Here is a 15,294-nt window from a genome sequence, read left to right on the forward strand (position 1 = left end):
GCATTTCTGTGTTTTGTGATTATTGTGGGGGTCTTGTTTAATCTGAAACTTAAAACTTATCAAAATTAACCCAGTTCTTACACTTTATTTGCTTTTTGACATGTTCTGCATATTTAGCCCAGTTGGGGAGCCAGAGGGGTGCCCCTGACATCTGATCGGCCACCCCAGGTGCCACCCCAAATTTTTATTTGATAGCACTGGAAGTTTGATGCTGATTGACATCTCATTTCACCTATCAAAAGAAGTGAAATGAGATTATGAGAGATATATTCTACGTCTAATGAGCAATTATAGGATTCATACATGCTCCTTGTTAGGGTAATTTGTGTCATAGTCTGTGGACCCCTAAAGTTGCCTTGGCCACCCCCTGGCCACCCCATCAGTTCTGCCACTGATTTCTACCCCTTTCTACCACTGACTGTATAATTTTGAGATTTGTCCTTAAATAATGTGGACATTTGAGAGACTCCGGTAATAGTTGTGTATGAGTCTTATAATTGTCATTAGTGTTAAACAGTGTTGTATAAAGTACTAGAAAGCAATACTTGAAAAAAAGTACAAGTATCGTACTAGAAAAAGACTTTGGTAGAAGTGAAAGTCACCTTTAAGACTTTTACTTGAGTAATATTCTAAAAGGTGACTTTCACTTCTACCAAAGTAGAAGTTTTGGTCAAGACAAAGACCAAATCAATAAATGTTATTTTTATTTAGTATTGATATTGGATTAATATTTTGTTTGTGCTATCAACTCTGGTAATAAGAATAGTGGTTGCTTTTGGTTGCCGCTGTTATAGATAAATGCCTCCAGTTCTGACTGCGCGTGCACACTGCGCGTGTCTGTGCTTCTCCATAGAGCGTGTGGACGTGCAGCGATTCGTGCGGACGTGCGTAATGCTATCTAGGAGCAGTGATTCGCCAAACCTCCCTTACTGCAGTCGCACACATTTCTTCTGATTTTATTTTGTAGTAACGAGTAACGAAGATGTTTATTGGAAATATAACGGAGTAAAAGTTTACATTTTATCTAGAAAATGTAGTGGAGTAAAAGTGAAAGTTGACGTAAATTTAAATAGCGAAGTAAAGTACAGATACGTGAAATTTTTACTTAAGTACAGTAACGAAGTATTTTTACATCGTTACATTACAACACTGGTGTTAAAAGATGAGGGTCATGGTCAGATATTTGGATGCTGGAAATTCAAAGCATGTTCAGAACGTAGTGGATTTTGTTTAATGTCTCAAATTAAATGAGACTAATGAACAACAAAACAGAATGTTCATCTATTACGTAACATTAGACAGAATTAAGCATTTGGGGTATCTAAACCTTTGAACTAGGTTATTTTATTAAATGGAGTTAGTAATTTGTGTTGTAGAATGTGTAGAAATCATTCATTCATTCATTTTCATTCATTTTCAACCGCTTATCCAAACTACCTCGGGTCACGGGGTGCCTGTGCATCTCAGGCATCATCGGGCATCGGGCATCGAGGCAGGATACACCCTGGACGGAGTGCCAACCCATCGCAGGGCACACACACACTATCATTCACTCACGCAATCACACACTACGGACAATTTTCCAGAAATGCCAATCAACCTACCATGCATGTCTTTGGACCGGGGGAGGAAACCGGAGTACCCGGAGGAAACCCCCGAGGCACGGGGAGAACATGCAAACTCCACACACACAAGGTGGAGGCGGGAATCGAACCCCCAACCCTGGAGGTGTGAGGCGAACATGCTAACCACTAAGCCACCGTGCCTCTCTGTGTAGAAATCTATTATGTTACCACCGGTCTTTGAGATCCCCACCCGGAACCGCTTCGCCCCCCTTCGTGAGACGGACCGCGACACTGTGATCATCGGAGACTCCATCGTCCGCCACGTCCGTGCTACTGTGGCTAAAGGTAAGGCTCGCACTCACTGCTTACCTGGTGCCCGTGTTCTTGATGTCGCTGCACAGGTACCTAGGGTCGTGAGCAGAAACACTGGAGCTGTGGTTCTTCATGCCGGCTCGAACGACACCAGTCTGAGGCAGTCGGAGATCCTGAAGAGAGACTTCAAGACCCTGGTGGAGACGGTTCGCAGCACAGCGCCCACGGCGAGGATCATCGTGTCCGGACCACTTCCAACGTACCAGCGAGGAATTGAAAGGTTCAGTAGACTTCTTGCTTTTAATGACTGGCTTCAGTCATGGTGTCAGGCTCAGAATCTAATCCTTATTGATAATTGGAATGTTTTCTGGGAGCGTCCTAGGCTGTTCCGCGCTGACGGCCTGCACCCCAGCAGAGTTGGAGCGGAGATCCTCTCGGACCACATCTCCAGGGCGCTGCACACCTTCTGACTGGTAAACTATGCCTTACATTTAAATTTCAATAGCCATCCTTCACCTCAACACATCGATACAAATGCACACATACCTCTCCCCATAGAAACTGTGTCTGTTCCCCGAGCAGTGAGATTAAAAAGTAATTATAAGACGTTCTCAAAATAATCTTACTGTAATTAGACCAGAAAAATGCCAAAGAAACAAACAAAAACAGTTCCTAAAATTTGGGCTTCTGAACATTAGATCACTTGCACCCAAAGCACTTATCGTAAATGAAATAATCTCAGACAATAGCCTTACTGCATTCTGCCTCACAGAAACCTGGATTAAACCAAATGACTACATCGGTCTAAATGAGTCTACACCATCAGGTTATATCTATAAGCACAAGCCTCGTCAGACTGGTCGTGGAGGTGGTGTCGCCACTATCTTTAATGATTGCCTTACTGTTACCCAGAGAACACAGTATAGATTTAAGTCTTTTGAAGTGCTTGTCCTTAATGTTACACTATCGCACACGAAAAAATCCCTGATGTCTCTTGCGCTAGCGACCGTGTATAGACCCCCAGGGCCCTACACCGATTTTCTTAGAGAATTCACAGATTTTCTTTCTGACCTATTGGTTAACTTCGATAAAGCATTAATTGTAGGAGATTTTAACATTCATGTTGACGACACAAACGATGCATTAGGACTCACATTCATGGACTTACTAAACTCACTTGGGCTTAAACAAAACGTCACTAGAGCAACTCACCGTCGTAATCATACACTAGATTTAATAATATCACACAGAATAGATGTCACTGATATAGATATCACTCCTCAAAGTGATGATATCACAGACCATTATCTCATAATGTACACACTACCTGTAGAACAGGCTAACTGTGTCTCACCACGTTATCGACTCGGTAGAACTATTATTCCGACCACTAAAGACAGATTCACAAATAACCTGCCTGATCTGTCTGGACTTCTTACTGCACCCTTAAACACAGACGATCTAGATGAAATTACTAACAGCATAGGCGCTATATTCACTAGCACATTAGACACTGTTGACCCAATCAGATTACAGAAGGTTAGAGATAACACGCTTGCACCGTGGTATAATAGTCATACTCACACCCTCAAGAGAGAGACCCGTAACCTCGAGCGAAAGTGGAGAAAAACTAAATTAGAGGTTTTTAGAATTGCGTATAAGGAAAGTATGTCCAACTATAGACAGGCTCTAAAAGCTGCCATGGCTGAGCACCTGAGCAAACTCATAGAAAATAACCAGAACAATCCCAGGTTTTTATTTAGCACAGTGGCTAGATTAACAAAACACCAGAAATCTGAACACACTATACCATCACAGTTCAGTAGTGACGATTTTACAAGATTCTTCACTGATAAAATCGAAAGTATCAGAAATAAAATAGGTGACGCTCAACATATGAGAGCAACTAGCGTCCCGGTCTCACCTAAGGTTCTAAACGCACAACTACATTGCTTTACAAGTACAGGACAGGAAGAGTTAGTTAAACTTATTACTACAGCTAAATCAACAACTTGTTCACTAGACCCCATTCCAACTAAACTACTGAAAGAAGTGTTAAATAAAGCTGGTGAGCCTCTTCTTAATATTATTAACTCCTCGCTATCTTTAGGTTTCTTCCCTAAGTCTTTCAAGTTGGCAGTTATTAGGCCACTCATTAAGAAACCTAATTTAGATCCTAATGGACTTTCAAATTACAGACCGATTTCACACCTTCCGTTTATGTCTAAAATACTAGAAAAGTTTGTGTCTGTTCAACTGAGCTCCTTCTTACAGGAGAACAATATCCTCGAAGAGTTTCAGTCTGGTTTCAGGCCCCATCATAGCACAGAAACTGCTCTTGTTAAAGTTACAAATGACTTGTTCTTAGCTTCGGACAAAGACTGTATGTCACTATTAGTTCTGCTTGACCTTAGTGCTGCATTCGACACTATAGATCACAACATTCTCCTAGATCGCTTACAAAATTACACAGGTATTCATGGACAGGTTTTAAGTTGGTTTAGATCCTACCTTTCTGATCGATACCATTTTGTAGAATTAAATGGTGAATCCTCCAGTTTATTACCAGTTAATTATGGGGTCCCTCAAGGATCAGTTCTAGGACCTCTGCTTTTCTCGATATACATGCTTTCATTAGGGAACATTATCAGAAGACATGGGATTAGCTTCCATTGCTATGCCGACGACACACAGTTATACATCTCATCAAAACCAGATGAAATAACTAAATTGTACAAATGAACTCAATGCCTTACAGAGATAAAAGACTGGATGAGCTGCAATTTTCTGTTGTTAAACTCTGATAAGACAGAAATACTACTTATAGGCCCAAAAACCAGTAGACAGAAACTCTCACAACTTAATTTCCAATTAGAGGGATGTACTGTTACTAGTAGCTCGACAGTGAACGACCTGGGCGTTATATTAGACAGTAACTTGTCTTTTGAAAATCATATCGCCCAAACCACAAAAACAGCCTTCTTCCACCTTAGAAATATTGTCAAGCTGAGAAACATCCTGTCTATATCTGATGCTGAGAAGCTAGTTCATGCTTTCATGACCTCTAGACTGGACTATTGTAATGCATTACTAGGCGGTTGTCCTGCATCTTTAATAAATAGGCTACAGTTAGTCCAAAATGCAGCTGCCAGAGTTCTCACTAGGACAAGAAAGTATGACCATATAACCCCAATTTTATCATCTCTACACTGGCTACCTGTTAAGTTTAGAATTGATTACAAACTGCTGCTACTTACGTACAAGGCTCTTAATGGTTTAGCTCCCATGTATCTAACTAGTCTTCTAACACGTTTAAATCCTTCATGCTCTCTGAGATCACAAAACTCAGGACTTCTGGTAGTCCCCAGAATATCTAAGCCTACTAAAGGTGGTAGAGCGTTTTCTTATTTAGCTCCCAAACTCTGGAATAGTCTTCCTGATAGTGTTCGGGGCTCAGACACACTTTCACAGTTTAAATGTAGACTAAAAACCCATCTCTTTAGTCAGGCGTACACATAATACATCCCATCATATTGTGCACTATTACACTAGACTTGCACATTCTTATGAACAGCAGATATGTTAATCCCTCTGCACTGCTCTTCTCTTCTTTCTACCCATGCAGAGACACCCATGCTATGATCGTCTTCCGTGCGATGAAATTTTTGGACCTCCACTGAGACAAGGCCAACTCTGTGTGTGAGAACCCTGAGACATCTACAGATCTACCGGCTCCAGTTGGACTCTGTTATACTTGTATATTTGTAACCACACCATCTAGTGTCACCCATATGAGGATGGGTTCCCCTTGAGTCTGGTTCCTCTCAAGGTTTCTTCCTTTACCAATCTAAGGGAGTTTTTCCTTGCCACTGTTGCCTGAGCCTCCTCAGACTTGCTCATTGGGGACAAATACACATACACACATACATACATACTGTACATACATACATACATACACACTGTGAACTGTATATACCTTGAATTTTTATTATATTAATTCTTTATACTTCTCCTTATGCTTATCTTTTGTTCTATGTTTATGTTCTGTAAAGCTGCTTTGTGACAATGTCCATTGTAAAAAGCGCTATACAAATAAACTTGAATTGAATTGAATTGAATTAAATAGTTTTTCAGGGCAGTTACTAAATAAAGTGCTATGTGTATGATAGTCATATGTAAATACACAATTACCTTTCTACATGTACATGTCTTCATTGAATTGAAATGTATCCACAGGACGCTCCTGCTATTCTGCTGTTCGATTCATGCTCAGTGTGGACCGCAAGGTTGTGAACGACGACATCACTACTTTCATCGCTGCTGTTTGCTTAATGTTTGGCAGTTATTACTGTTTCAACATTCACTACCCTACTGAACTGGCATCAGTGCTTGAATTCCTGAAAAGGGCACAAAAGTTGTGGAAAAACAAAAAGCGACTCCAAGTGAACCCAAGAGTCTTCACCCTAATCTCTGACCTTTCTGATCATGAGTGGCGAGAGACTTTGTAAAGGTGGCCTGCAAATGGTTTCCAGGTTTAAATTTTATAAACATTGAAATGTTAAGTTAAGTCAAGTTAAGTCAAGTCACTTTTATTGTCACATCACCACGGCACATGTACATGTACCTTGGTGAGTGAAATTCTTAGGAGCGATCTCCAGAAATTGCAGAAACAATTATACAGATAATGAATTGACAGGAGAAAATGTGCAATATGCTCATACATATAGTCAGTACACACAGTGTACTATTGGGCATACTTACAGTGGCACTACACATTATATGCAATATGTACTTATTGTATATGTGTGTAAATATATTACATATAAAATATTATAAGGTGCAACAGATGTTAATGACTTGAGTTGTGGGGAAGTCGTGGCCTAATGGTTAGAGAGTTTGACTCCTAACCCTAAGGTTGTGGATTCGAGTCTCGGGCCGGCAATACCATGACTGAGGTGCCCTTGAGCAAGGCACCGAACCCCAAACTGCTCCCCAGGCGCCGCAGCATAAATGGCTGCCCACTGCTCCGGTTGTGTGTTCACGGTGTGTGTGTGTGTGTGCACTTTGGATGGGTTAAATGCAGGGAACGAATTCTGAGTACGTGTCACCGTACTTAGTCACGTCACTTTAACTTCACTTTCACTTGTGCCTTGTTCTGTTTTAGTAGTTCTTACTTTAAATGTTTATCTGGACCTTTACCTCTGAACCTTTATATCTTCCCAAGCTCAGATTAAAGTGGCAGTTAAGAACAGAAAAATACATTAATGTTGTTTTAAATGCCTGTCAGTCTTTATTAAAATACACATGGGACCACACTGATGTCCGAGTCTATTAATAGATTTTGATGGGTTTTGATGATTTGATTTAGGTTTGTGTTCATCAATTAGAATAAAAAATACCCTTAATAGTTTTTAAAGGTAAAATCTGAATGTTTAGAAATGTAACTTCTATCTCTTCTAGCTCCCAGCTAGTGTGATTAAATGATGCTTTGAATTCACTGGTTATTTATAATAAAAAATAGTATAACAGCATTTACATATTTAATGTTTTTTCCTTAGATTAAATAGTTTCCTGTCTGCTTTGTGAAATAATTACAGGTTTTAACTGTAATTATTACAATGTAAACCCTGTAATTTGACAGGTATAAACTGCTTTTATAACAACATAAATATCGATTAGACAGTTATAAACCATAAAAAAAATACAATACAATGGGTGCAATCCTGTATAACCAATAATGTTCCTACCGTATTTTTGACGGTAAAGTTCTGGCAACCACAGCTGCTGGTTTTTTACCGTACAATGTACAGTATGGTTGATTGTTTACAGTGTACATTAATCAAAACAAAAGAACAAAAAAATGGAGAAGTTATTTTAGATCATGAACATTCTGTGTGTATATTTTCTTTTTTAAAAATGTTAACATTTTTATTTTTGAAAAAAGCTTTTACAATTTGTACAGACTTCCTCTTTGCAGCATGAAAAAATCCTTCATGTGAATTTGAACTAAAAATCTTTGCTGCATTGAAATTGCTGTAATTTTAAAATATATCTTAATCTAACTTAAAGAAAAAAACCCTGCATTTAAAGTTTTAATTCCAATTTCACCGAAATAACCTAAAAATAATATTTAACATAATGTACTTGTGAAAAACAAAATTATTGACACAGTTTTTACTTCTTTTATTATTTAGTATCATCCACATCAGTCTCGGTCTCACCACCTGAGGTAAAAATCACAATCCTCTGTATTGTCAGGACACGTTGACTAAATTCCTCATCTTTTTAATTAGATTATCTAAGCATTTTATAGCTTTATCTGCTGTCCATTTGAATTTAAGGTGCCATTTTTAAGGATATTGCCTATCGAGTTATCAGAATTGAATGTTACCTGTGATTTTATCATAAAATGTCTAATGTATTTAAGACAATAAGTCGTACATAATTCCAGACCTAATTGTAGTATAAAACAAACATAGTTTATTGGAAACTTTAAAACACACAACACAGATAAACAGTAGCAAATAAAACAAAACAAAGAAAAATACAAGGGCAAACATGAACAATGACATGGAACAGGTCTTGACACATCACCCTATCGCCCTCTGGTGGTCTGTCAGGGAAATTATCCAAGCTGTTCCTGGCACATTGTCTCTTCCTTCTGTTCATTACAGAGCCTGCATAAAGAAGGAAAAAATTTACTATTATTAGGGGTTCAAGCGCGAAGCGTTTGTATTCGGTAGGATTATTATTATTATTATTATTATTATTATTATTATTATTCCGCCCTACAAACGATCGTGCAGCCCAAACCGTAAGGCCTAGAGAGCTCAAACTTGGTCAGATGGTAGTACTGGTCACAGTTACTCAGGCCCAAGGACTCAGCGAAATCGGCCAATAGGGGGCGCTTCAGCGCCCCTCAACGCGTTTCTGCCCATAACTCCTAAACCGTATGTCCAAATCTCAGTAATATTCTCTGGAGTCTCATTGTCAATAATTATCGAAAAAAAGTTGAAATTTTGATTCAGGGTCCTTAAGGGGCCCCAAAATGTTCGGACTGGGAGGAGCCAGTTTTACTAAAATGGCAATAACTCAAGAATTAAATGAGCTATCAACACCAAACTTGGGACACATGTGAAAGAGGTCGAACTGAGGTCACTGTTCAAAAACCGCGGCGATTGGCCACTTGGTGGCGCTATGACAGAAAAATCACTAAAAACAGCTCTAACTATGCAAGTGTTGGTCCGATTGACTTCAAACGTGGTGTGCAGTGTCTTTGTCCAAGGTGCCTTGAGTGTATGTAAGGACATTGGCGTGTCTCAAAAAACATGGCCGCCATCGGCCAATGAAGTTTGAGCACCAATTAGACAAGGTTAATGGAGACCTATCGGAATGAAACTTGGTGGGCATGTTCAACACGTGGTCCTAGAGGTCTGTAAGAAATTTGAAAGAAATCGGCCACTAGTTGGTGGTAAAGAGTTTTTACGCCACTGTAATCACGTAGTGCTTAATAAATACACACAATATTGATATCATTTGATAGGGCTCCACATACTGAACAACTTTGCCTCTTGGACCAATGCTGTCAATCAAATTGTTCATTAATTATTCTTGATCAGGTGAAAAACCTACTTTTGCGAACTAGTCCTAGGTTTTTCGCCTGATCGAGACCAATCCAGTGGATTAATATTCTCTGGAGTCTTAATGTCAATAATTATCGAAAAAAAAGTGGAACTTTATCCTTTGGCTTGCCATTAAAGGATTATTTATGAAATGGGCGTGGCAAAAAATAATTCAAAGCCTATAACTCATAAACGAAAAGTCTAATTTACACGACACTCATTGAGCACATGTGACATATGACCTTCAACAATCCTGCCAAGTTTTATCTTGATCAGACGATAGGTGGTGCTGTAATTGGCAAAAAGCTGCACACCATGTATTTTCAATGGACTGTGTTGGCTGTAAATGGGCTTTTCCATTACTGAGGTAATTGCATATAGGTTACAAATAATGGAGTGAGTAATGTGTGTTAATTGAGTAATGTGACATAAGTGAGTAGTGTGATGCAAGTGAGCAGTGTGATGCAAGTGAGCAGTGTGAGGCAAGTGAGCTGTGTGATGCAAGTGTGCTGTGTGATGTAATGTGGTCAGTGTAATGTGAGCTGTGTAATGTAATTGAGCAGTGTGTTGTAAGTCAGCTGTGTCATGCAAGTCAGGTGTGTGATGTAAGTGAGATGTGTAATATAAGGGAGCTGTATTATATAAGTGAATAATGTGATGTGCACTATAATTGTTGAAAAGATATATAAACCATATATTTCCAATGGATTGCATTAGCTATAAATGGTCTTTTTCATAATTGATCTAGATGCGTAAAGTCTAGAAAACATCAAATCTGTTTCCACATGTCTTTAAAAGCCTGAAAGGCCCTAAAGTCTTGAAAGGCTTTAACGTTTTGTAAATCCTTTAAGGCCTTAAACTCCCTAAAGGCCTTAAACGCTTGAACCCTGGGAAATGCTGCTTGCAGCTTTAATTATTATTATTATTATTATTATTATTATTATTATTATTATTATTATTATTATGTTTTAAATACATTGTGTGTGCTATTACTTCAAGTAGTTATCCAATATTACTAAGGAAGTACTATCAGCTTTATTATATTTAGTTGATGTGATCAAGGGGGCATGGTGGCTTAGTGGTTAGCACGTTCGCCTCACACCTCCAGGGTACTCCGGTTTCCTCCCTCAGTCCAAAGACATGCATGGTAGGTTGATTGGAATCTCTGGAAAATTGTCCCTAGTGTGTGATTGCGTGAGTGAATGAGAGTATGTGTGCCCTGCGATGGGTTGGCACTCCGTCCAGGGTGTATCCTGCCTTGATGCCCGATGACGCCTGAGATAGGCACAGGCTCCCCGTGACCCGAGGTAGTTCGGATAAGCGGTAGAAGATGAATGATGTGATCAAAGCTAGGAACTACAACCTGTGAAGAAACTGACAAAAGGCCAGAGCTCAGTGTAGGTCATCAGGTATTGATCTGACAATGGACTTTTAGACTGGGTTTTTAGTTAGTTTTTATCTCTACCTTTTTGCTGGCTTCATGTAAGCAATTTGGCTGAACTATTAATAGTGGATTTAGCAAAATTAGTAATTTATTTTGATGTTTTTTTCTTTTTTCTTTTGTCCATTTCCTGGTTAATGAACATGCAGGGATTCATGCAGGGTTTTGTCTGAAACTGGGATAACAAAAATACTTAATATATATTATCTTGTGATTTTATTTCTTCATTGCTTTTTTCAGCCAAGTTCAGTTAGTGTTATCCTGATAAGAGTCATGGTAGATTCAGAGCCTGAGACACACGCAGACACACACTCATTCGAATCGAGGTTCAAGTTCGAAAAGCCGTTCTGACCCACAAGTAGTATCTGCTTAGTTTCCTCTGTGTTCTGTGCATACTTAGCCTTTGGTTATTGTGTCCCCTGCTGATTCACGTGTGTATCTGTTCATTGTTTTTGAGATTGGACTATAAACCAAGTCTACAGTACCTGCAATTGCATCCTCCTCAGCATTGTCTTTTTGACACATGCAGAATAAGAATCATGTCATAACACAAATCCTTGTCACTAGATAGTGTAAAGGTTACAGTGTACAAGCAAATGATACATTTAATTTACCTGCTAATAAACTTTTAGTATTCAATTTATTTTAGTTTATTGTCTCAAAGCTACGTATTTACCTACGTATAGAAACAGAATAAAAAGTTAAAAAATGAAAGTTAAACAACACTACAATAAACCAAAGGAAACAAGTGCTATGGACTAATGAAGTAAATATTGTAGGGAATTTGTAGGGAAAAAGTACTGAAAAAGAAACCTGGTATCAGTTTGTTTCAGGAGAAGTATAAAAGGGAAGTAGTAGTAGTTCAGTGGTTAAGGTGTTGGTCTGTTGCTTGAATGGTTGTGAGTTCAAATCCCAGGACCACTAAGCTGCCACTGTTAGGCCTTTGAGGAAGGCTCTTAACCCTCAACTGCTCAGTTGTATAAATGAGATATAACTGTGGAGGTGGAGAAGAGTTTGTTCTCAGGGTGTATGAGACCATCACCTACAGACAACTGATTGTGTAAACTTTGCTGATTCACAGTGCTGAGCTAGAAATGTGTGTAACACACTCCACCTTAAATACTTACTGACATTGTTGAGACTGTCTACCAGTTAATTATAGTAATCTCTGTCATTTCTGTGTCCAATAAGTTTCTACTTACAGTAAATGCCTCACATAAACAGGTAGCGTTGATCAATTAACTTTAATCAGAAGATATATTGACATTGAAAATTTACTTTGCAAATTCAAACATCATCTGGTTTTTTTTTTTTTTCAAAATATAAATGATGAAAAATCATTCTGGTTTTCATCCTTTAGACCCCACTGTATATATACAGTGTGAGTGACGTTCACATGTTAAATGACAGAGCTCAACAGAAGAGAAAGAAGAAGCAGGTATACTGATGAACACAGACAAAAGAAATAATAAAATGCTGCAGAAAATTGTATGTGCTTGTATATGTGAATGGTGTATTTACCAAAAAGATGCACTGATACGATCTACTGTTAAAATACTATAATCCACTGAAAATATTTACTGACATTGTTTTTATAAGTTTTGTTTCCTATAAGTTCCTATTTAAATAAATAAGTTCCTATTTATGTAAATGGTGTAATAACCAAAACAAGGGCTGATACAATCTCCACCTAAAATACAATGATCCACTGAAAATATTCACTTGTCATGGTTTTAATACGTTTTGTTTCCTATAAGTTCCTATTTACAGTAAATGGTGTATTTAATGAAACAAAGGCTGATACAATATATGCCTAAAATACAATGATTCACTGAAAATATTCACAGACATTGTTTTGTGTGCTATATGTTCCTTTTTTTTCTTTGAGTATCCATTTAAAAAAGCATAATAGCATAAGCTCCAAGATTGAAGGAAAATTTGTTCTTCATAAACTGTGAGAAATACCGTATATCCATCATTCATTCATTCTTCAGACCACTACTGGGTCACCAGGAACCTGGAACCTATCCCATGGCACAAGGCAGGATTCCCCCTGGACAGAAAGCCAGTCTATCATATACACACGCACTACACAACCATTTACACACTACAGACAATTTAGAGATGCCAATCTGACTACAGCACATGTCTTTGGACTGGGGGAGGAAAACTGGAGTACCCAGAGGAACCTCTGAGGCAGGGGGAGAACATGGAATCTCCATGCACACATGACAGAGGTGGGACTCGAACCCCAACCGTGAAGGTTTGAAGCCACCATGACCCCTCAAATGTGAGAAATGGACAATATAATATAAAGAAGCCATAATAACAATGACACATTCAGTTTGGGTGTAGACTATTTCCTTACAGCTATTGTATAATTCCACAAGCTTAACCTCCCCACAATCCGTAAGTTTCTATTTACACAGAATGTCTGTGATTTATGGGAGGGAACAGAACAGAAGATATAAAGACAGCGCTGGTACAATGACAGTCATCATTCACTTCACCTGGCCGTCTGATCCACACTCTGAAAAATGGCAAATGCAAATCCAGTGCAACCTGAAGAGGTATGATCTAAAATATAAAAACAAAAAACAACCAATTTAACTTTTTTAGATGCGACTAAATGTATAAACTATTTTATATAAACTTTAGATACTATAACAACCATATATGCTAAATTCCATATACTGTTAATAATATATTAACTATTTATACTGAGATCACAAGAGAAAAAAAATATTTTGTGTGTGCAGAAGGTATTTTTACACTGAGTGTTGTGTATCTTTGTAGTTTAACATCCAAAACAGACAGAATTCACGTGGAAAAGATGAGAACTTCATCACTGGGCAGCATGTGAGTTTAGAGAGACTGAGAGAGCGAATGAAGGACGTGATCCCTAATGATCACATGATGAAGAACATAATGAGGGAGATCCCACCTTACCCAACTCCAGTTGAATTTTGGGTTTCAGATATAGCCCATGTTACTGATCATACAGGATTCGTGGGGATAATGAAGTATGAGCAGTTTAAATATCGTAAGAGTGAGTTCTCATGGTGGAGCTTAAAAATTGGAGAAGAGGAGATAAGAGCAGCAGAGACAAGGTACATGGAGACTAATGAACTAGAGCTGAATGTACAGGAGCCGTTCCTGAAGAAGTTCACCACATCACCTGTCTTCAACCTAGAGAAATCCCGCTACGGCAATTATCGCTTCACTTTTCCCCTCACTGATCTGATGCAGTCGTACAAAGAACAGAACTGTGGAGGAAAAGAGCCAGTTCTCAGGATGTACGAGACCATCACCTTCAGACAGAAGATTGTGTACACTGTGCTGATTCACAGTCCTAAGGATAACAAGAGTTTTGGAAAATATCCACTTCTTGAAATGAGTGAGTGGGTTCGTTATCAGGATGGGAAGATCATCTGGAAAGCACAAGCCATTTGTGAAACCCACTGGTATCAGTTTGTTTCAGGAAAAGCACAAAGTCTGAATACTCATGAATTTTATGTCTGGGATCAGGTTAGTTTAGTCTTTCACCTACCAAAACCTAAAGCCCTGAAAATCCCCACAGAACGACTTATAGAAGCTCTCGAGGCCTCTAAACTTGATGAGATAGATCTCTCAAGGGACAAAGAGGAACGCTACATGGAAGCAAAGGAGAAAGTCATGCAATTGAAAAGAGATTTGAAAGTGGTGAAGAAAGAAGAAAAGGATGAAGATCAAGAGGATGAAGATGAAGCAAAACCGTGAAATATATTCATGGGTGATATTTTGTAGTAACTGGTCACCCTACAATACTAAATGTTCATATCTAACCTAGAAATTGAGAAATTATTACACTATTTAATGCTTCTAATCATTTTAATTTTTAAAAATTATAATCTTTTAAAAATAATATCTCATGATTTTTAATTTCTCTGATTGTTAATCTTGTTATCTTTTTGTTTATGATGTAATCTATGTTAATCAAAGCAGGAGAACAATAAAAAATATATATTAGATCATAACAGTCTCAGTGAGTTTATTTTGTAAAGTTAAAAAACATTGTTTAACATCACTATGGACTTCACGTGGTCAAATTTGCCACCGGTGTAGGAGCACTGCATGTTTTGAGGGGTGTTTGTATATGTCTGTGACATAGAATACAAATGTGTGTTTACTATGTGGAAGCAAGTTTAACAGCAGTGTAATTAGATTGTTTGGAGGTGTTGAAATCTCAACATTTCACAAATCTCTAAAGACAAAAATCTTTTCTCTTATCAATAAACCATTAAATATGTTTTACATCACTGCAAATTAAAACAGCAAAACAGTTAAGAATCCCAGCAGACTGTTGAGGATATAG

At 38.3% G+C, this 15,294-nt stretch overlaps 1 protein-coding gene across 1 annotated transcript; it reads left to right on the plus strand.

The window, feature by feature from the left end:
• Window positions 1-13,433: 13,433 nt before the first annotated feature.
• LOC132852299 (uncharacterized) lies at window positions 13,434-14,805 on the plus strand. Its single transcript, XM_060879407.1, has 2 exons — window positions 13,434-13,510; window positions 13,737-14,805. The coding sequence occupies exons 1-2, from the start codon at window positions 13,478-13,480 to the stop codon at window positions 14,697-14,699; spliced, it is 996 nt and encodes a 331-aa protein (XP_060735390.1). The 5' UTR covers window positions 13,434-13,477; the 3' UTR covers window positions 14,700-14,805.
• Window positions 14,806-15,294: the final 489 nt, after the last annotated feature.

This window comes from Tachysurus vachellii, chromosome 10, assembly GCF_030014155.1.
Source record: "Tachysurus vachellii isolate PV-2020 chromosome 10, HZAU_Pvac_v1, whole genome shotgun sequence".
Taxonomy (NCBI): Eukaryota; Metazoa; Chordata; class Actinopteri; order Siluriformes; family Bagridae; genus Tachysurus; species Tachysurus vachellii.